The 20,965-nt window shown below is 38.0% G+C and overlaps 1 protein-coding gene across 2 annotated transcripts; it reads right to left on the bottom strand.

The window, feature by feature from the left end:
* Positions 1 to 392: 392 nt before the first annotated feature.
* Positions 393 to 19,292, bottom strand: LOC5568239 (putative oxidoreductase GLYR1 homolog). Of its 2 annotated transcripts, none has more exons than XM_021845895.1 (8): positions 18,792 to 19,292; positions 13,240 to 13,365; positions 12,821 to 13,175; positions 11,761 to 12,252; positions 11,551 to 11,691; positions 11,272 to 11,485; positions 11,125 to 11,214; positions 393 to 1,607 (listed from the first exon to the last, which is right to left on the bottom strand). In XM_021845895.1, exons 1-8 carry the CDS (start codon positions 18,830 to 18,832, stop codon positions 1,408 to 1,410), a joined length of 1,659 nt encoding a protein of 552 aa, XP_021701587.1. In that variant the 5' UTR covers positions 18,833 to 19,292; the 3' UTR covers positions 393 to 1,407. The 2 variants fall into 2 exon arrangements, with proteins under 2 accessions (XP_021701587.1, XP_021701588.1); XM_021845896.1 differs by having other exon boundaries at positions 12,860 to 13,175; positions 18,792 to 19,291.
* Between the last annotated feature and the right edge of the window lie 1,673 nt (positions 19,293 to 20,965).

Raw genomic sequence — 20,965 nt, 5'->3', positions numbered from 1 at the left:
TTGATTATTTTTGCATATGTATATCGTGTGGCAGGTACGAAGATACTCTATGCCCTGGGAATCGAGAAAATTTCCTTTACGAAAAGATCCTCGATCAGCGGGATTCGAACCCACGACCCTCAGCATGGTCATGCTGAATAGCTGCGAGGCTCATACTCTCGTTGATTTCACCAATCCGCTCGTCGAGCTTTTGATGGTAGTCCGCTGCTACACCATCTGCGGACAGGCGTTGGATATTGAAACGCAATGATTGCCGATTTCTAGAACTCGAAACGGTTGAAAACCTTAACATTCCATTACACTTTCAAGATATTCAGAGCCATGAAACAGACTACAAAGTTTACATTGGAGTTATAGGATACGTTTTTGTCACAAGAACAATTCCAAACTGATTGTTTTAAACACTTTTCATTTATTTTACGATCCACTTGTTTCACGAAAATAGAAATCCATTATGATTTGTTTGTTTTTTATTTCTATGCTCTTGTCTGGTATTGATGATTTGGAAAAGCTAGTCAAACTTAGGAAACAATAAAAATAAAATATATCTGTTCGTTTTTTTTTTCTTCCAGTGCGTAAGTGGGCGTACGACAAATATTCTGTTCGTTCTCTATAGATACTTTTCTCGTCCGGCCTCTTAATGGCGAACCCCCCAACCGGATTCGATTCGGATTATCCCCCCTAATGAACTGTTGTAAATGATCCACTTTAATTTCGTTATAAAATAAATCAACTACGAAACAGAAAATTATAATCCACCCTCTTCTTTTTTTTCGTGCATCTTATTCTTTCATTAATAAAACTTACAATGTAAAACTATAATATAGGCAAAAGTAGTTTTTTTTAATAGAGGCGACTTGTTTCCTTCCTGACTCAAGGAAATCGAGGTTTGCACATAATTCCCACGGTTTTTGTGTTGCTTTTTTTTTGGGGAAATAGTACAGTCAAATGTGCTGCTGCTGGCTATTTAGTGCGGGATCTATTTTCTTCGCATGGGAGGTGCACAAAAATCATTTACATCAAAAGAAATGTGTTTTTTTACCATAGAATTTATCAGTTTACTTTCCGAAATTGTAGTCTTATTGCTTAAACAGGTAAAATATAAATTACCAGATTTCTTCTTATTCACCATCTACTTGCGTAGTCACGTTTAAACCTCCTGAAAAGGGATTCGTTTTTGCTACTAAAAGAAAACAAAAAAATAGCTACTAAAAATAATCCTTCAACCTTTTTTCAAACGTCCACGCCGTCCCTACACACCCCAACATTTCGGGGGTGCCCAACAGGGATGCGTTATTCCATCCATCTTGGTCCATCCCCACGCTGTTATATGCATTCCTTCTTCATCGTCGCCGTTCAACTCTTCAAGCTCACATCTCCTCCTTTCAGCGCTAGACCGAGTCGCTGTTAAAACCTTGCCCGCACGTAAACTGCGCTGGAATCGTGGGAACCGTAGCCGAGGCGTTTCGCGTGCTTGTACACCTCGTTGGAGGCGGCCGTGATGGGCAGGGGCTGCTCCAGACCTTCGGCCATGTTCAGCGCCAGCTTGAGGTCCTTCTGCATGTGCTTCAGTGCCTGCTGGGGCGGGAATTCACCCTTGATGATTGCTACGAGGAGAGAAACAGAAGAGATGAGCAAAATCAGATGGTAAGGAATGGTCTTTGATTGATGAGCATAACGTCTTAGTTCTGGCCAGAAAGGCTGACTTTACTATCAATCTAAACATAGCGTGATGATCAGATATACGCCTTGTGATTTCTTACTTTTGGAAGATTCAAATATACCTTATACATGTACTGTCACACTTTCGTAGACCCCCCTCTCCCAAATGATGGATGTCATTTTGTAATGACCCCTTTAGGATACATAACGCTTGATAAGTTAAGATGTCGTAGATCGAATTGAAACAACTTGTTAACTGTTCAAACAACGAATGAATAACCTTATTTAGCTCCACTCTATTTATACCCATACATGACATGGACCAATGCACGAGTTCACTAATTTGGCGTTTGAGCGTTACCGTATGGACCGATGCACGAGTTCACTAATCTGACGTTTGAGCGGTGCCGAATTCACTGGTCACATAAATAACACGGCACCGCTAAAACGTCAAATAGAGAATCCGTGTATAGGTCCATGGGCCAATGAATACAAAAAATCAATAGCAGTTCGCCAACTTACAACTATATTTAGGTACTCTACTTTTTAAAATGTGAAATCATCGAAAAACACATAGAAATTTTAATTATTGCGCATTTTTTTCACCATTGGACTATCGCAGAAGTTTTTACAAGTGCGGAAACAGTAATAAAGTGCGCAATTTTATCAAATCGGGTAGACGTCTTCGGGGGACTTGTTCTTCACAAATCAAAGAATAAGTGCTCTGAAGACTGCAATCCCGCACTTTCATTTACACTTTCGCACTTATTAGACCGCACTTCGCAGTCCAGTAGTGAAAGAAATACAAAATACATTTACTTGAATTTCGACGCTTTTTCCCGTTCTACTTTTCGAATGTGTTGGTTTCCAGTGACAGTTGGTGACACTAATTTGACGCATTGCTGATGGACCAATGGACCTATGCACGGGTTCACTAATTTGATGTTTGAGCGGTGCCGTGTTATTCACGTGACCATGTCAACGAGTGAATTCGGCACCGCTCAAACGTCAAATTAGTGAACACGTGCATTGGTCCATTGGTCACTCGTTGCCATGGTCACATAAATTACACGGCACCGCTCAAACCTCAGATAATGAACTCGTGCATCGGTTTGACGTTTTAGCGGTGCCGTATTCACTCGTTACCATGGTCACGTAAATAGCACGGCACCGCTCAAGCGTCAAATAGTAAACTCGTGCATTGGTCCATGCACGAGTTCACTAATTTGTCGTTTTAGCGCGGAATTTGTTTCCGTGTAGTTGTGATGAATCGATGCCCAATAATAGCCTATGATTGCCACAGCTATATCTGGTCTGGTATTCATGGCTATGTACAGCAATCTTCGGATCAGACTGGTGAACTGATGATTGTTTGGTAATCTTTCTGTTTCCTCCTGTTTTGCCTGTATATAGCCGGGATCAAGTGTAATCTTCGAAGATTTTGCATTTTGTAGTTCAAATCTTGTCGAAAGTTTTTGGTTGTACGCCTTCTGGTTCAATGACACACGATCTTGCGAACGTATTACATGGATGCCAAGAAAATGTGTTATATCTCCCAATGATGTTACTTTGAAGTGACTATTCAGTTTCTTGAAAATGGCCTCATGCTCCTTCTCGGACTTGCAAACAATAATTAGGTCACCCACATATACAGCAATGAAAGACATCGTACCATCATCGTTGTGCTTCGAATACAAACACGGATCGCTTTCAGAGGGTTTGAATCCAAGTTTTCGTAAAACTGAATCGAGCTTCTTGTTCCAAAAATTTGAAGCTTGCTTCAATCCATATAGTCCTTTCTGAAGATGACACACCATACTTGGATCTTCATAATCACAACCAGGAGGTATTTTGGATGCCTCTAACATACCTGGTTGACATGAAGTGACTGCTCCTTTGGTACACGCGATGACTCGTGCGATGAATAGTTCTTGATCCCTTCAAAAGTAATTAACAGACACCACAGTTATAGTTGCTTCTCGATAATTACATCATAGAATGAAAAATTACCTTTAAACACCACGAAGAAACTCTAAACCTCGTTGTCTCTGCCATGTTTTTTTATAAGATTGACAAGGATGATTTGAAATCTAGGATCATTCACTTTCCAGATGACATTTTGGACTGTAATTGAATGATTTTTGATTTGGGGCATCGAAGAAAAGAAAACCCGTCATAAATTACATGTTTTTCATTTGTTCTTACGTAATTCAATTATTTGCTTAATGTCATACGGATGCGCACTAAAAACCATCAAAACATTGGATGATTTTAGTTCAGTAGTCGGTGGATGCATCATACCCTCTAAAAATCATTCAAAATAAGGATTATGAAGATTTGCAGTCAAGTGAATTGCAAATCATTCAATTCATGGCGGGAGATTCCGTTCAGTGTACAAACAACGCATTGCTATGAAGAAAGGTAGCATTTACTACAAAGCTACTGGTAGTTAGCTTCAGAGGTTGCTACACATGCTTTGAGATTGCGGAATTGAATGGAATAATTTACTTTTGAGTACAAATCATGGGAAAACGATATGAGTTTTGATATTTCGGAAGGTATTTTGAGTTTTGCTTAGGAATTCTGAGGTTACGAAAACATTCGCCCCGCCAATGCTGAGATTCCGGTAAGATTACCGGCAGTGGCAAATTTGTAATATCCGTGTGAATTCTGCCATTACGATAATTATGTTATTTTCTAGGAATTTTAGGATGTCGGTAGGAATTCAGATAATGTAATTCTGAATTTTACGTGTAAATTCTGACATCTCAGATTTCCTTTTGAATTCCGGAATTCCTGTACGAACTTTGAGATTCCGATAGGGATGTTGGATTTTTTATGATAATTCTTGAGGTTTAAATACCATTCTAGGAATATTGCGGGAATATTAGGAATTTGGTAAAAACTCTAGAATTGGGGTGGGAATGGGATTCCGAATATTAATCTCTTGGAATTCTGTGGGTATCTTTGAGACGGTATTTCTGTAAGAACATAAACCTTTTGAATGTCGGTACATATTTTATAGATTTCAATGGGATTTTTTGGGAAATCGATAAGAATTTTAAAAATTTCAAAGAGAACCCTGGAGTTTTAGGAGAGATCCTCATTGAATTCTAACGACTACCAATTGGGTCCTAAAATGTTTAATGAAATCTTGTTTTTGTTCAATAACACGAAAGAGCATGTTATTGCAATTACTTTAGCAATTTTTTCCCGCTCAAATAACTATACGGCTATATTATGTTTAAACTTTAATTTAAAAATTGGGTCCATAAATGAACCTTGACACTTTTGATCATGTTTGACGTTCGGTTAGTCGACAAAAACACCACAGGGGTTTTAGTTTTAACACTGCAACCCATGGGGTTGTTCCTATCTTACATTTCGAAAGGGACACGGAAAACAAAATACACCCATAATTTGAGTTTAAGCCAAGGGGTGTGACAAAATCCAAAAATAACATAAAACAATGTTTTTTGAACTCAAACTAAAGGAAAACATTAGAAAATTGAGTAAACATGTGTTATTGGCCTAAACATAAGCGTTTGGCACTAAAATTGGGACAGGGCTTTAGGACCCTATTGAATCACTACAATTCCCATAAAAATCTCTACATTCTAAGGTCTAGAAATTCCAAGGATACTATCAGAAACCCCACCAAAATAACGAGAATATCACATAAACACTTAGAACTTTCGGAATTCAACATGCTGTTAAGAAAACACACGGGGAGCATCAAAATTCTACCGCAATTTTAGCAGAATCTCAGTACTGGTGCTGGAAAAAAAAGTGATTCATAATTTGATAGCTGTAGTCTTAAGATCTCTTCATAGATGTTAAGCTAATATTTAAAAAAAAATCATCAATCACTGGCGTTGGCGAAGACCGAAAACCATTCAGAAAATTCTTTGATGTACCATCATCATAAAATCATAGACATAAAGAGAGTACCAGACTAATCGCAAAATTACACTACAAATCTTGTCAAATTACAGCACCTTCATGATTTTGTGCAAATTGTCGCGTAATCGATTAGATTCCATGGTGGGGATTGCTCATCAAACCTTCCGGTCCGCCTCATAGTTACGTACTATTTGGTGCTGGGTGTAGTTCTTGTTTTTCCAGCTGTATTGAAAAGCATGAGCCATAGTCTTTGGCATACAATCGGATCTATCTTTAGCAGAAAAGAACCGAAATGTCTATCGACGACCGGTGATTGCTAGCAGATATAGTGGAGAGCTTGTCTTGAAACGTTCATCGCTTCAAGCTAGTTGAAAAACTGAATACACTGATTGCCTGTCGATCAGAGCCGAACTAGGCATAGATCGTATACATACATCTGAATCTACATGTCTCCGATGTATTACATCGTTCCAGGTGGGAGTTATCTGATATGTGAATATGGTACCATAACAGAATTTTCCATCTGAACGAAGTGATAAATCATAATATTCCGCAAACTGTATCACACATCTACAGAATGTATTGCGTGAAGTTAAGACACAGCAGAGTATTGGGTACATAGGACCAAGTCCCTGCCGGGTGGCGCGAAACTGATGAGCGATAGACAATAGAATCAACAACACTGCCATAAGGGATAGTAAGCATGTGACTATTGTCGAAACTATGATTAGGAGGCAAATCAACATCCCAAGATCAAATTTTTGTTACAACCCAATGTAGGTATTATTAAATTAGGCTGTAGAAAATGATAAATATCTGATCACTTAGGAACCTTGCAACAGGTAATAAATGCTCGTAGTCTGTTTTCTTCGAATAGGGTCAGGCGGGGCAAGATGAGCACCCTAAGGATAAGCGCGATTTAAGCCTACTTAAACGTTATTATTTTGGTAAAATTGGTAACCATAAGGATTTTACATTATTACTTTGACCTCCAACCATTAAAAGTTTTAAAAAGTGATAAATAGTTTTCCAAATAACACGTTAAAAAATAGCTTTTTATCATCGGTCAAAAAAACTGCGGGGCAAGATGGGCACCCCCATAAAAAGATGCAGTTTACTAAAGAAAACTGTTATTTTTCAATGTTTGCAATATCCCGAGATATTTTCTTTAATATCTGATAATATTTATCTTCAACTAGCTTATTTTTCAAAACTTTTATCAGAAAATAAATAACTTTTCATAAATTGCTAAGATTTTACTTCAAAAAAACGATTAAATTTGTTGTTCGTTTGTATATTTTTCAGAAAAATTGTTTTGTGCAAAGAAGATACCGTAAGTCAAGCCCACAGCTAAATGTGGTTCTATAATTTCACACTTTTACTTAATTTTGAACATGGTGCTCATCTTGCCCCAAGGGTGTAAATTTATTAATATAATCAAAACAATTGAAATATTTTTTAAATTTGATAAAAAGTTTTGCTCCTGATTATCAACAGAAGATTATTCTATAACTATACGGTCACAAATGAATGAATTAATTTGTTTACGCAACAAAAATATCACTTTTAAATTAACAAATCTTATATGAAAAGGTAAATTTTTGGACTTCTATGTATTTTGGACAATATTTACGTTGTGCTGTTGATTTTTTAGCTGAAATTTGTGGCCATCATATCACTTTAATTATATTCATCAGAACCCCAAATAATGTATTGAAAAAAAATCGGTAGGAACGACACAAACTAGGGGTGCCCATCTTGCCCCGGGTGCTCATCTTGCCCCACATTCCCCTACACATGTATAAATTGTTAAAATTGCCGAATCATACGCGGAATTTATTAAACGGATCATGAAATTAGGACTGAAATCATAATGATGATAGATTATCAACTTTCCTTTCGTCTTGCTATTTGTTACCGTTAGAATCACCAAACTGATTGGTTTCCCACTACTTACACCAATACAACAGCACGAAAACTGAAGTATTATAATCGCGCGTTGGAACTTTCAATATCCATATATTACATCAATAGTGAATTCTTGTATGTAGCCAGTATAAATAACAGAATCATCAACTTCTTGAACATTCTTTAACTGAAAACAGGATGCTTGTTTTATCAAACATGCTCAATCTGCACCTAAAATCTCGGATCCAAATAGTTTTCTAAATAAAAATTGTGTCTAAATAAAACGTGTAGGCCAATAAAACATAATTGAGTAGGAGTTTACAAGTTACATAGCACATGAAAAGCAGTTTAAATTAATCTATTTCTAGATCAACACTAATGCTCACATTTTTATATTCTCATTTCATCATGGTCCTCATTGCTCGAGCGGAGACGAATACCCTGGAGATGGAAAAAATCGACAGCGCTACGATAAGGAAACGTAACAGATGAGAAACTATCGATACATTTATCAATTATAAAACCCCGTTTTAATGTTAACACTTTGTTTCTATTTTTTCTGTTTTTTCGTTTCAGCAATCAAATAACCGAACCAACTCTACTATCTTTTCATTTCTTCTTCGTTATACTTATAGTCCTTCTGGCACTGAACCGAGTGGTGCGCCTTCCGCTTTCTTACTGGTGCTGTTTTTCCTGTACATTTGGCATAGTGTCGGAGGTGGTGTACTGTATTTGCGATACAACGCGCTACTTTCGATATTGTGCTTGGCGTGTGGGGAAGCAGTACTAGTGGTGAAGCGGAGGGCGCCATTCGGTTTAGTGCCAGAGGGACTATATCTATTTAATGTATCTGAAGCTTGTGGGACTGCTTTAATTCCGGCGCCTGCTTGTGGAAGATCCCGGTGTGCTAAACGGTATAGGACATGTTAACGGGGGAGGCTTGGTAGGTCCTCACCCAGCCCGTGTCTAGATGGGCGGATAATTGTCTGCCAGGGTGTGGATTGAGCAATTACAATTACAATTGTCGCGTAATCGATTAGATTCCATGCATTTTCTTCATATGCATGATTGTATTAATTTTAGCCGTCACTCTGAATAGATTGTTCTTTACGTGCAGAAACATTCTGCACTCTGAATGGAAATTTCTTAACGTGCAGCTTCAGTCACTGCTCATGTTCGAAAAGTTTTTTATTCATACCAAAGTGTAGTAAACTTTGTGGATTTTGTTTTTGAGTAGATGCTACATGTAGTAAAGTTCAACGTTTTTTATTCATATCACCCAATATTCAGATTTTTTTAAATACTTGACTCTAGAATTGATTCGTACTCCACTAAGATGGAAGGCTTCGAAGAAATTTCTAGCGATTTTCATACAATTGACATAGATTCGAAGAAGCATCTTCCATACAATATATCAAACATATTCGGTTATAGTATTTGGAAACTTGCAATCAGAAGACACAGTGGGCCGTATGAATAAAATGTAGTAAAGTTGAGTTTACTACATTCTCGGTAGTAAACGCTATATGTGGAACACGAGTGGAACATGTTTGTGTCATTTTCCTTTCTACACCTTTCGAACATACTACAAACAACGCATTGCTATGAATAAAGGTAGCATTTACTACAAAGCTACTGGTAGTTAGCTTCAGAGGTTGCTACACATGCTTTGAGATTGCGGAATTGAATGGAATAATTTACTTTTGAGTAAAAATCATGGGAAAACGATATGAGTTTTGATATTTCGGAAAGTATTTTGAGTTTTGCTTAGGAATTCTGAGGTTACGAAAACATTCGCCCCGCCAATGCTGAGATTCCGGTAAGATTACCGGCAGTAGCAATGTGTAATATCCGTGTGAATTCTGGCATTACGATAATTATGTTATTTTCTAGGAATTTTAGGATGTCGGTAGGAATTCAGATATTTATAATGTAATTTGGAATTTTACTTGTAAACTCTGACATCTCAGATTTCCTTTTGAATTCCGGAATTTCTGTAAGAACTTTGGGATTCCGATAGGGATGTCGGATTTTTTATGATAATTCTGGAAGTTTAAATACCATTCTAGGAATATTGCGGAAATATTAGGAATCTGGTAAAAACTCTAGAATTGGGGTGGGAATGGGACTCCGAATATTAATCTCTTGGAATTCTGTGGGTATCTTTGAGACGGTATTTCTGTAAGAATCTATGAGATTGCGGTGGGGTTACTGCGAATTATTGTGTGAATATTTGTAATTCTGAAAATCAATCTTCGTAATTATTGTAAAAACCTTTAAGATTCCGTTGATGTCCAGTTCCGTTGAAATTTCAAAGCAAAGCTTTAATATAAACGATTTGAATGTCGGTAAATATTTTATAGATTTCAATGGGATATTTTGTAAAATCGACAAGAATTTTGATAATTTCAAAGGGAGCCCTGGTGTTTTAGGGGAGATCCTCATTGAATTCTAACGACTACCAATGGAATCACTACAATTCCCATAAAAATCTCGACATTCTAAGTTCTAGACATTCCAAGGATACTATCAGAAACCCCACCAAAATAACGAGAATATCGCAGAAACACTTAGAACTTCCGGAATTCAACATGCTGTTAAGAAAACACACAGGGAGCATCAAAATTCTACCGCAATTTCACCAGAATCTCAGTACTGGTGCTAGAAAATATGTGATTCCAAATTTGATAGCTGTAATCTCAAGATCTCGTCATAGATGTGCTAGTATTTAAAAAATCATCAATCACTGGCGTTGGCGAAGGCCGAAAACCCAAAAAATTCTTTGATGTACCATCATCATAAAATCATAGACATAAAGAGAATACCAGACTAATCGCAAAATTACACTACAAATTTTGTCAAATAACAGCACCTTCATGATTTGTGCAAATTGTCGCGTAATCGATTAGATTCCATGCATTTTCTTCATATGCATGATTGTATTCATTTTAGGCGTCACTCTGAATAGACTGTTCTTTACGTGCAGAATCACTCTGCACTCTGAATGGAAATTTCTTAACGTGCAGCTTCAGTCACTGCTCATGTTCGAAAGTAGTAAGTACTACATGTTCGAAAAGTTTTTTATTCATACCAAAAGTGTAGTAAACTTTGTGGATTTGTTTTTGAGTAGATGCTACATGTAGTAAAGTTCAAAGTTTTTTATTCATATCACCCAGTGTGTTTGTTTGACAAATTGAGACATGAATTTGCGAAAAAATACGCGTTCTAGTGAGACTCGAACTCACGACTCCGTGTACGCTAGACCGGCGCTTTAACCAACTAAGCTACAGAACACCTTATGATTCTGCGGAATAGAAAGCCAAACTGAATCCAAGTACTCCGTGAGTTCGAGTCTCACTAGAACGCGTATTTTTTCGCAAATTCATGTCTCAATTTGTCAAACAAACACACTGTGTCTTCTGATTGCAAGTTTCCAAATACTATGTTTCAGACATACCAGCAAATCTGGTTTATGCCAGTAAAGGGCAAACATTCATTAATATATTCGGTTATCCTTTAAAGATCTTCCTAATTTGTCAAGAATGATTGAAAGAATTCACTGTAAATCTGCAGAAATCGATACTGCAGAGCAGACGTTTCAAAATTTCGCTCATATGTGTCTAGTATAGATAGCTAATTCCATCAACTTACCATTTCCCTTCTGCATGACCAGCTCTGACGACATGCTTGTCAGTTCCAGCACTTCCAGGACATCCTTCTGTTGAAGACCCGCTCGATCGGCTACAAAAACACATAATGAGAACATCTGGTCAAACCTACTCAACACGTTCATCTTACCCAGCGCCAGCCCTTCGGCAATACCGGCCAGCATCACGCCGGAGATCATCTGCAGGACCAGATTCATCTTGGTGGCATTGCCCACGTCGCCCATGTAGAACGAGTTGCGCGAGATGGCCTCGAAGCAGGTCTGGCATTCCTCGAACAGCAACCGTTCGCCGGCGGCCAGAATTATTAACGTTCCCTCTTCCGCTTGGTTCTTGGATCCCTGAATCTGTTGAGCGAGGTGGTTGATTGAGATTTATGCTGCCAAACTAAGATTTAGGTTTAAGATCTTACTTGTGCTTCTAGATATCGTCCTCCCTTGGCGATAATTTGCTCTGCAATGTCATGTGACGTTTCGGGATCGACGCCGGTCATCTCAACGTAGCCTTTGCCGACCAGATTGGCCGACATGACGCCACAATTTCCGAATACCAACTAGAACAAAAAGAAAACGGACGACATTATGAGTAAACAACAACGGGATCCAACGCCTCCGGGACATACCTCTTTGGCAACCTGGGGATCGGCAACGCACGAGAACGTCACATCGGTCATTTCGATCACGTCCGACGGGGTGTCGGCGACTTCGGCGCCCGCTTCCTGGAACTTCCGACACTTGGTGGCCGTCCGGTTCCAAACCACGACCGAGTGGCCGGAATTGAGTAGATTCTTGACCATGCCGCAGCCCATGATGCCGAGTCCGAGGAAGCCGAACTTCAGATTCGAGGCCTGAATGTTGCGCGACTGGAGCGCGTTCGACACGCTGGTCATATCGATTTCCGGCGTTGCCGGGCGGGCAACCGTTGGTCGGTTCAACAGATGTGATACAGGTACATTGCGCCGCACCGGGGAGAAAGTGTCGAGATCAAGTGAGGACACATCGCCGGCGGTATCGTTGAGGATTTTCCGTTTGCGTTTGGGCGATGAAGTGTCGTTCAGGGCCGCTGCCGCTTTCGCTTTGTTGCCTATCGCGCGGGCTTTGGTTGTGGAAGCAGCCTAATGGAAGCGAAAATCTTTTATTAGTAACGGAGGATAAGAGCAGTTTTCTCAGGACATGGAAAAGGGCCCAATTACAAAACGTAAACATTGCGAAACCCACGTGCAAAGGTATCAAATAATGATGATGAGGTACTGCCATCTGTTTTAGCCAGGCATCTGCATATAGCAGTGGAATAATCTGAAAAGCGATTTGATCAAGACTGTACTGTTGTTTGTGATCAGTCAGTTTCCTGTATGAAGGGCCAAAAACGGATGTGCGTAAAGTTTTTAGGTTACACATGAAATGTGTCAAAATGTAGATTTATTGTGAAATAGATATAGAAATAAGGGAAAAAGAATGATTGATGGAAATTTGATGGCATTAACCGTGATCAGATAGGCCCTTTTATGATTTACCGTCTCGAAATCATCCATAAAAATGTGAGCCTAATATTCATGAGAATGTGCAAAGATAATTTACGTAGGCATTGATAAGAAAAGTGAATAAACGAGTTTCTTTGCATTTTAAAGTTAGGCCCTCTTCAAATATCACGCTAGAATATACAACAGATCGGAAAACAACAACCTTATCCACATGCAACTTGATGGGCAGTGAAGCACGTACTTTCTTTTTGGCGGCGGATTTCTTGGCCGTTACGGGTGTCGTTTCGACCGATTCCAGCGCTGCCGGGGTGGACGTGTTGTTGACGGTCGTTTCCTCGCCGCTTTCGGTGCCACCTTCGCGCAGTTTGTTGAACTCGACGTCCGGATCGGGGCGGTTGTCCTGCTCCGAGGCGAACAGATGCTGGAAGTTTTCCGGCGAGGCGATGAACTCTTCGATCTGCTGGACGGCCTCCTTGAAGCCGGCCGACTTGCACGACGAGAGCAGCTTCTCTTTGAACTCCTGGTATGGCTTGATTTGTGTTTCCTCGATCCATGCACTGTGAGGAGAAAGCGGAATAAAGTTGTAGTCTACAGTGGAACGAAAGTCCAAAGGATACTTACTAGTTGTTGGAACCAAAGAAGAAAATGCATCGAACGGGAATGTTTTTCTTGACGGTAATACGGCGAAGCTCTGCCGGGGGCTCCGAGATACGACCTGGCCAGGGCGAGAAGCCTTTCATCTTGGCCCTGCGAAGGAAGGTGGTGAAGTAATGGATCAATTAGTTGATGATAAATAGAGAATTATCCAACAATCAAACCAGGATTTTTTCCAAGAATTTCTCCAGTAATTACTAAAGAGATCCCTCTGGATATTTCGTCACAGGTTCGTTGAGGAATTCATGTAAAAGTTCTACAAGAAGTTTGTCAAATAAGTCTTCTTTCCTCCCAGAATTCATCTATTAGGATTGTTTCGAAGATTTTTCAGTTAGGACATCTACAAGAATTCAACCAAATATTTTCAGCTGGGATTTCCTATAAAATTTTCAGATTTTAAAACTTATCTAAGGATTCCTTCATGAATTGCTCCAGAGATTCCTTCCTCCTTTTCAACATATTCTTCCAGTCATTGCTCAAAGAAGTCTGAGTCAACATTGATTGAGGAAACAGTGACTTTGGTGACCATTTTTGTGAAAAAGTTACTTTTTTTTAGTGACTTTTTGTTGCGAATACAGACCTTGTTTTAGTGGACCCTCGATTTTATGGACATTTTACTTTGATGTTATGCACATTCAAATTTCATGTTTAATTTTATGATGTTTAATTAATTCTGAGCATTCTTTGGATTGCAGTTGAACTAGTTTTGTGTTCTGTAACTCGATACCTCCCTAATTCGATGGTCCCGAGTTATGGAGAGTTGACTGTATAAAGCTAGTCAAAAAGCGGATGGGTTAGAAATAGTAATTTTAAATATGCTACAAATTAGACTGGATGAAAATAATCCTGCAACTTGATATTTTTGTTTGTTTTTATACAAAATGGTCAAAGTTGAAGGACTTGATCTTGCTTATTTATTAACTATTTTTGCTTTTATTTATAAAACAGTGTGAGTTAAAAACGGTTTGAACTTCGAAAAAGTTGTGGACAAAAAATGGAAACTATTTGTTGAAACATCTAACCTATCGTCCACTTCCTATAATTTAAAGGAAGTTGAGAGGGATTAGGCTGTGATACAAGTTTGGTCTTATATTTGCACAAAAAGGTAAATGCCTAATATTGTCTTCCAAGGTATGCATTAGATATGTTATGAAGATATGTTATATGAAATTTATGTTGGCTCCAAGGAGAGATGTTTTTAACAAGAACGACATCTCCAAGAACAATTTATTGTTTGCTTATGTAACTGGTTAAAATGTTTGACATAAATCTAAAATTGCCTCTTCCAAGCAACCTATCAAAAATTCTGCCAAGAATATTGTCGAGAACTTGACAAAAATCTGGCCGAGAAAATCTAAATACCTCATACTTTTTTTTTAATTATGAATCGTGGTTTACGGCTAACCAGCCGAGTGGAAGTTTAACAACTACCGAAAAGCTAAACATTACATATAATTTGCAATTGGATTAGATGGACAAATTGATATGAAGATTTGCGGGCGCGTTACCCCTACGCCATGAGAGGACTCACAAACGCAGAAATTAACCTGAATTCGATTTCAGCTCAATAATCACGTGGTCCTTTTTTCGCAAAGTGCACCTCTTTCGGAAGAATTAGATGCCCATCCAAACACAACGCTTTCTATTTATATCCAATGACTAGCCCGAGAGCGCATTATTTTTTAGGTAATGAAATAGCACACAACACTAGCCAGCAACTGTACTGGCTGAGGTTTCTATTGTGTGGGCTTCCAATGGGTCGCGACGTTCTCAAACGACCGGTTACGGAACATGAGTCCGTTGCTCGATAAATACTTGTTTTTTTTTCGTCTAGCATTCGTGAATAATCCGATCGCTCTGAATTTTTGAAATACCTTCAAACCCCAAGACTGCACAGTGGACCTGGCCATTTTAAAATCATATCAAATCATTGAAATGCTGACAAGAAAATACTGGAAGAAATTTCGGTATTTCCAGGATGCTTTTCAATATGTGCAAGCGCTTAGAATAGAATAGGAAACTGAAATTTAGTTTTTCGCATAATTGTGTACAAAAATCTTGGTGGTCGCGTCTGCTAACAATAATCGTGATAAGAAATCACGTATTTTTCAAGCCTTGAAAAATGCTTTTTTTTCAAATACAACACCTACCTTCCAAATAGAATAGCCTACAGTGATTCCTCCAGTGAAATTTTTACCGGTTTTTCTCCAGAAATTTCTCTAAGGATACGTCAGGTTCATTTATTGTAGAGATTATTTCAAGGACTCATCCGGAGATTCCTACAAAGATTCTTCAAGCGATGTCTCCTGATATAGTTTTGCAAATTATTCCAGAGACTCTAGACGGATTCCATGTCAAATCGGTCAGTCACAGAACTCGACCATCTTCGATTTGGATTAAATTTTGCACATGTTTTTGGTATGGTAGAATAAGTGTTTTCCATAGAAAAATTGATCATTTTGACTCAAGCGTAACTTTTGAAAATGGCCTATAAATGTTTGCATGCAACTTATTTGAAAAATTCTAACTCCGAAACTGTTGATTTTAGAGAAAAATGTTCTATGAAGAAGTTGTAGTGAACCGTTTGGACTATAAGAAAAAAATATACACTGGAAAAATATTTCATTTATTTTCATACAAAATTGAAATATTAAACTTGAATTTTAAATTACACAAAAACCCCATTTTTAATATTTTTCAAATTTTCACCATATAATCTTGATAGTAAAAACAGGTTTGGGACAAAGTTTCATGATGGAGAAATTTTTAATAAAAAAGTTTTTCTAAGAACAACTTTTGGACGATTTTCAAAATTTTGATTTTTTGTCAAAATAAATACGTTCTGATGATACAGTAAGCATCTTGAAATGATTCTAAGCCAAAATGATTATATAAATAATTTCTCTAGAAGTAGCCATTTTTGAATTATTTCGAGTTTAATGCAAAAAATATTGTTTAAATATTAAAATAGGCCATTTTCATTAGTTATTCGCGTTTCTCCATTAATAATAATTCGTTTTCGAGAGTAAAGACCATATTTCTTTACATTTACTTATTTTCCTTGATGGAGAATCACGAATAACTAATGAAAATGGCCTATTTTAATATTTAAATAATATTTTTTGCATTAAACTCGAAATAATTCAAAAATGGCTACTTCTAGAGAAATTATTTATATAATCATTTTGGCTTAGAATCATTTCAAGATGCTTACTGGATCATCAGAACGTATTTATTTTGACAAAAAATCAAAATTTTGAAAATCGTCCAAAAGTTGTTCTTAGAAAAACTTTTTTATTAAAAATTTTTCCATCATGAAACTTTGTCCCAAAACTCTTTTTACTATCAAGATTATATGGTGAAAATTTAAAAAATATTAAAAATGGGGTTTTTGTGTAATTTAAAATTTAAGTTTTTTTTTAAATTTTTTTATGAAAATTAATAAAATATTTTTTCAGTGTATATTTTTTTCTTACACGGAGACGGAATTCAACTCAATTTTGGGTTGTTTCAACGCAATTCCGTTGTTGAGCCCAATAACTCAATTGTGGCTAAATTTCCAAGGTCCCCACTAGGTAGTTTGGCTTTAATTCCATTAGAAAAATATACTCAATTTTGGGTTGATTTAACGCAAAATTGAGTTCTTTCGACCCAAACATAAGAAAAGTTGCATTTACCCAAATTTGGCTTATTGGGCCAAAGTACCCCCATTGGGTAGATGCAGCTCTCTCTATTTTTGACAACATTCGTGTGGGAGAAAGAGAAAACCGAGAGATTTTGGGTTGAAACTATAATCGATATACTTAATTTTGGGTAAAGTAAACTAAAAAATTAGGTAAAAATATTTCTCCGTGTATAGTCCAAACGGTTCACTACAACTTCTTCATAGAACATTTTTCTCTAAAATAAACAGTTTCGGAGTTAGAATTTTTCAAATAAGTTGCATACAAAAATTCATAGGCCATTTTCAAAAGTTCCACTTGAGTCAAAATGATCAATTTTTCTATGGAAAACACTTATTCTACCATACCAAAAGCATGTGCAAAATTTAATCCAAATCGAAGACTATCGAGCACGATTTTTATTTTTTTCGACTCATTCTGCATGGAATTCGTCTCTAGGAAAATTTGTACAGGATTTTTTGCAGAGATATCTTCAAGGCTTTCTTCGAGGATTACTTCTGATATTTCTCGGAAATCACTCCAGAAATTTCTCAGGTAGTTCTCTTGAGATTCCTCTAGGAATTATTTATGAAATTTCTTCCAGGGATCGCTCCAGGAATTTTATCAGGAATTCTTCCATAGATCCAGAGATTTATCTAGGGATTCTACAATAACTTCATGAATTCCTATAGGGATTCCTCAAGATTCCTTTCATAAATTCTCCCAGGGATACCCCCAGGAAAATGGCAGCATGAATTATTGATGAACCTTAGTTTTTTTGTGCAGGTAATCCTCTTGAAATTTCTCCAGATATTCGTTCTGGACCTCCAAAAAATCTTCTTCTAGGAATTCCTACAGGGAAGCTTTTTATTACCCAATAATGTATAGCCCATATTTTTTTTTTTTTTTTTTTTTTTGATAAATTAACAAAGCACAAAATGACGACCAAATAAATTGTAGGTATATGGGGAACTATGGTCCCTCAAGGAACATCGAAAAATCTTCAAAACCAAGTGACTAATGATCAATATCGACGCAGATTCCAAAATAGAAGTTTTTTTTGAGAAATTGTGAAGAAATGGTGCAAAAATATTGGATAACAAAAAAAGTTATAGCGATTGATCATAAGGAGTTGGAATAACGAAGATATTGGACCGACATGGAAATCGAACCCTGAGACTTTCGGCATAGCATTGCTTTGTAGTCGCGGATCTTACCACTAGGCTAAGAAAAGCACCTAACTGTGACTAATCCCTGCTTCTTATACGAGATTGAAACATCATCCTCCTAACACTCTAGAGAGCTGTTCTGGCCACGTCCTTGCAAATGCTGAGGAATGGGAAGGAAAGCTTAATTGAACGCCTTCTTAAGAGCTGGCAATTAAGCCATAAGGACGAAAAGCCATACAGAAGGATCTGCATCATAATAGGTAATACTACTTCCGAGCATCAAGCAACAAAAACAAACACTTGTGACGTCATTCATTACTGATGTCGAAATGTATACGGCTCATTTACATAGATATTATTGATATTGACGACCGCCGTCTTTTTTTTCTTTGGATTGTCGTATTCGACCCGACCACCGTCTACTTCTCTTTACCTTAACGACTCAAAACGGAATCTTCCAATGTCTAAGGATGCATAGGAAGAAGCTAAATCCGATATCTTCCGCCTAAAAGTAGCTATCGAAATTGAGGTTAGGTTCACCTAAGACTTCTCCCGCTTCTTTTTTCCTACACCGCAACCTACGGATGAGCATCCCCTCCAGTGTTATTTCCAATCCCGAAATTGCCCAGGTAACAAACATCCCTCCCACGACCGGAACCATCTCCCCCCCCCCTTTCTCGGAACTTACCAGACCAGATCGTTAACAGCATAACCTTTGCTATCGGTCATTTTCCTTCCCGGGTGACGCTTCCTTGATTTTCCGCCCAAAAGTTATTGATGAAAATAGCTGATGCTTCTCCTGATTTGATAACACGACGAAACACTTCCCAGTGGTGGCAATTTGCTGCCGTTGGCAATTCCTACGCCCTCAAGTGACCGCTACGAAAATAAAACTTTCGATAAGAAAACACCGTCCGGGAGATCCAGCCGCGCTAAAATTCGCCGTGTCCGGTTTTTGCTTCCAATCACTGTCAATCGGTTCCACTTCACGGAATTTTCACTTCCTTTCTCCGCTCGATCGGATAATCTTCACTTCTGGCTGGTTCCCACGGGGAACCGCTACGTTTTTGTGCCGAAATTTGCGTTTTTTCCCTGGCGATAAACTGGGAAAAGAAGCCACACAGTGAACGACGCGCTTACGGAATGAAAAGCTAAACGACCGAACAGAGGGATAATAAAAAATGGCGGACTTCGGTTGTTATGATTTTCGATGTGTCGTCGCGCGCGGTGGGGAGCAGTGGTCCCCGGTACTGAAAATATCGATTTGTGGTGACAGTTGATTCGTCTGAGCGGCTGGGTACAATCAGACGAATGAAATATTGCAATTTCAGAGATAACTTTCCGTTCTGCGGTTGAGCAGAAAGCTACCGCAGCTGTCACATTACTGATTTTCACAAAGCATCATCGATCGGCTGCTATGATACCTTGGAAACCATGCTGATGATTGTTGTTTTCGGCTGTTTTTCAAAGCTGTGGACTCTACTAGCATACTTTGATTAGATGGTTTCGTTCAATGATGCAATGATTCTCAAGTCTGCGGTAGAACTTTGACACCTGCGGTAGAACTTGGCGGCTACCGCAGAACGGAAAATTTTCAAAAGAAACGCAATATAAAGCACACACGGAACCAACAATTTAATACCAACAGTAAAGTTATCAGTACACCCGATTCTGTTTTTGCACGGATTTTTTTTTACACGGCCGTGGAAAAAAAAGTTTCTATACATTTTTTATCACCAAAACCTTATGTTTGCATGAAACTTCGAGAAATTATGTTACTTTTTACACGGTTTTCGAAAATTTGAACTGAAAACTTTTGCACGGTACGCATTCCCCTTGCGAAAACAGAATCGAGTGAATACACTTTAGTCTTGGCATTTGTCGGCATGAAAAGTAAAAAATAGTCTCTAATAGAACTAGCAGTACCGTAACTGTTGGGTGGATGTTGATGTTTGAATTTTGAATCTGTGGAGGAAAATATATTTCCCTAAAGGAAGGCCTGAATCGGGTTGGGGTTGAAACTGTGATTCAGAACGGGTTGCGCAAGTTTCAACCTGGTTCAAAATCGTTTGTTTGAGTAATTTCAGGTTAGTTTCGTTGGCGGTTGGTTGAACAAACTACCCAACTAACAATTTTAGCGCTATAAGCCAAGATTATTTGCTTTGAGCTATATAACAGTTGAATTGAAGCAGCGAACACAGCAAAAAATGAAAGCTGTCAAAAATAGAACGATTAGCGTTAATACAGCTGTAACGCAAACGTTTTGCAGCAACAAATCTTAACTGAATAAATTTCGTCAGATATCGCTTTTACTGCTTTCACTAAGCTGTAACTCAACACCGTAAAAGATAGGAACCTAATGATGTGGAATAAAACTCGCCATCATCAATCCGGCTGCTTCTATACAATATGATTTGTTGTGCTGCTCAATATATATTTAAGAAGCGCTTTGTCGTTAGTTATACAGCGAGCATACAGCAGTATGCTGTAAAACAACAACTTGTGGCGCATCTTACTCAGCTTGTTGGATGTAAACATTGCGTTTGACGTTTCGCACCCTTTTACAGCCTGATGAAGTGGTGTAAGCGTGGCTATGGCATCTTTTACGATCATTATAAAATATTGTGTGAACCGTTTTCGATGTAGAACAAAACGATGTGTTTTCTTTGCCTTTCGATATAGACTGTTGTGGCAACAAGGACAGCGTCGAGACTTGTGGATGCAGAGATCGTGAGTTCGATTCCAAGTGGTGGCAGGTAACGTTGGGAACATTAAATTCAGATACTTATGATATGAATTCCGGAAGCTGTGAAACAGCTTGAAAATAATATTTAATCGATAATACAGCGAAGCTGTATAATA

The sequence above is a fragment of the Aedes aegypti genome, chromosome 2, assembly GCF_002204515.2.
Source record: "Aedes aegypti strain LVP_AGWG chromosome 2, AaegL5.0 Primary Assembly, whole genome shotgun sequence".
Classification (NCBI taxonomy): domain Eukaryota; kingdom Metazoa; phylum Arthropoda; class Insecta; order Diptera; family Culicidae; genus Aedes; species Aedes aegypti.
The sequence above is the reverse complement of the archived record's forward strand: the minus strand, read 5'-3'. Positions and strand labels throughout refer to the sequence as shown.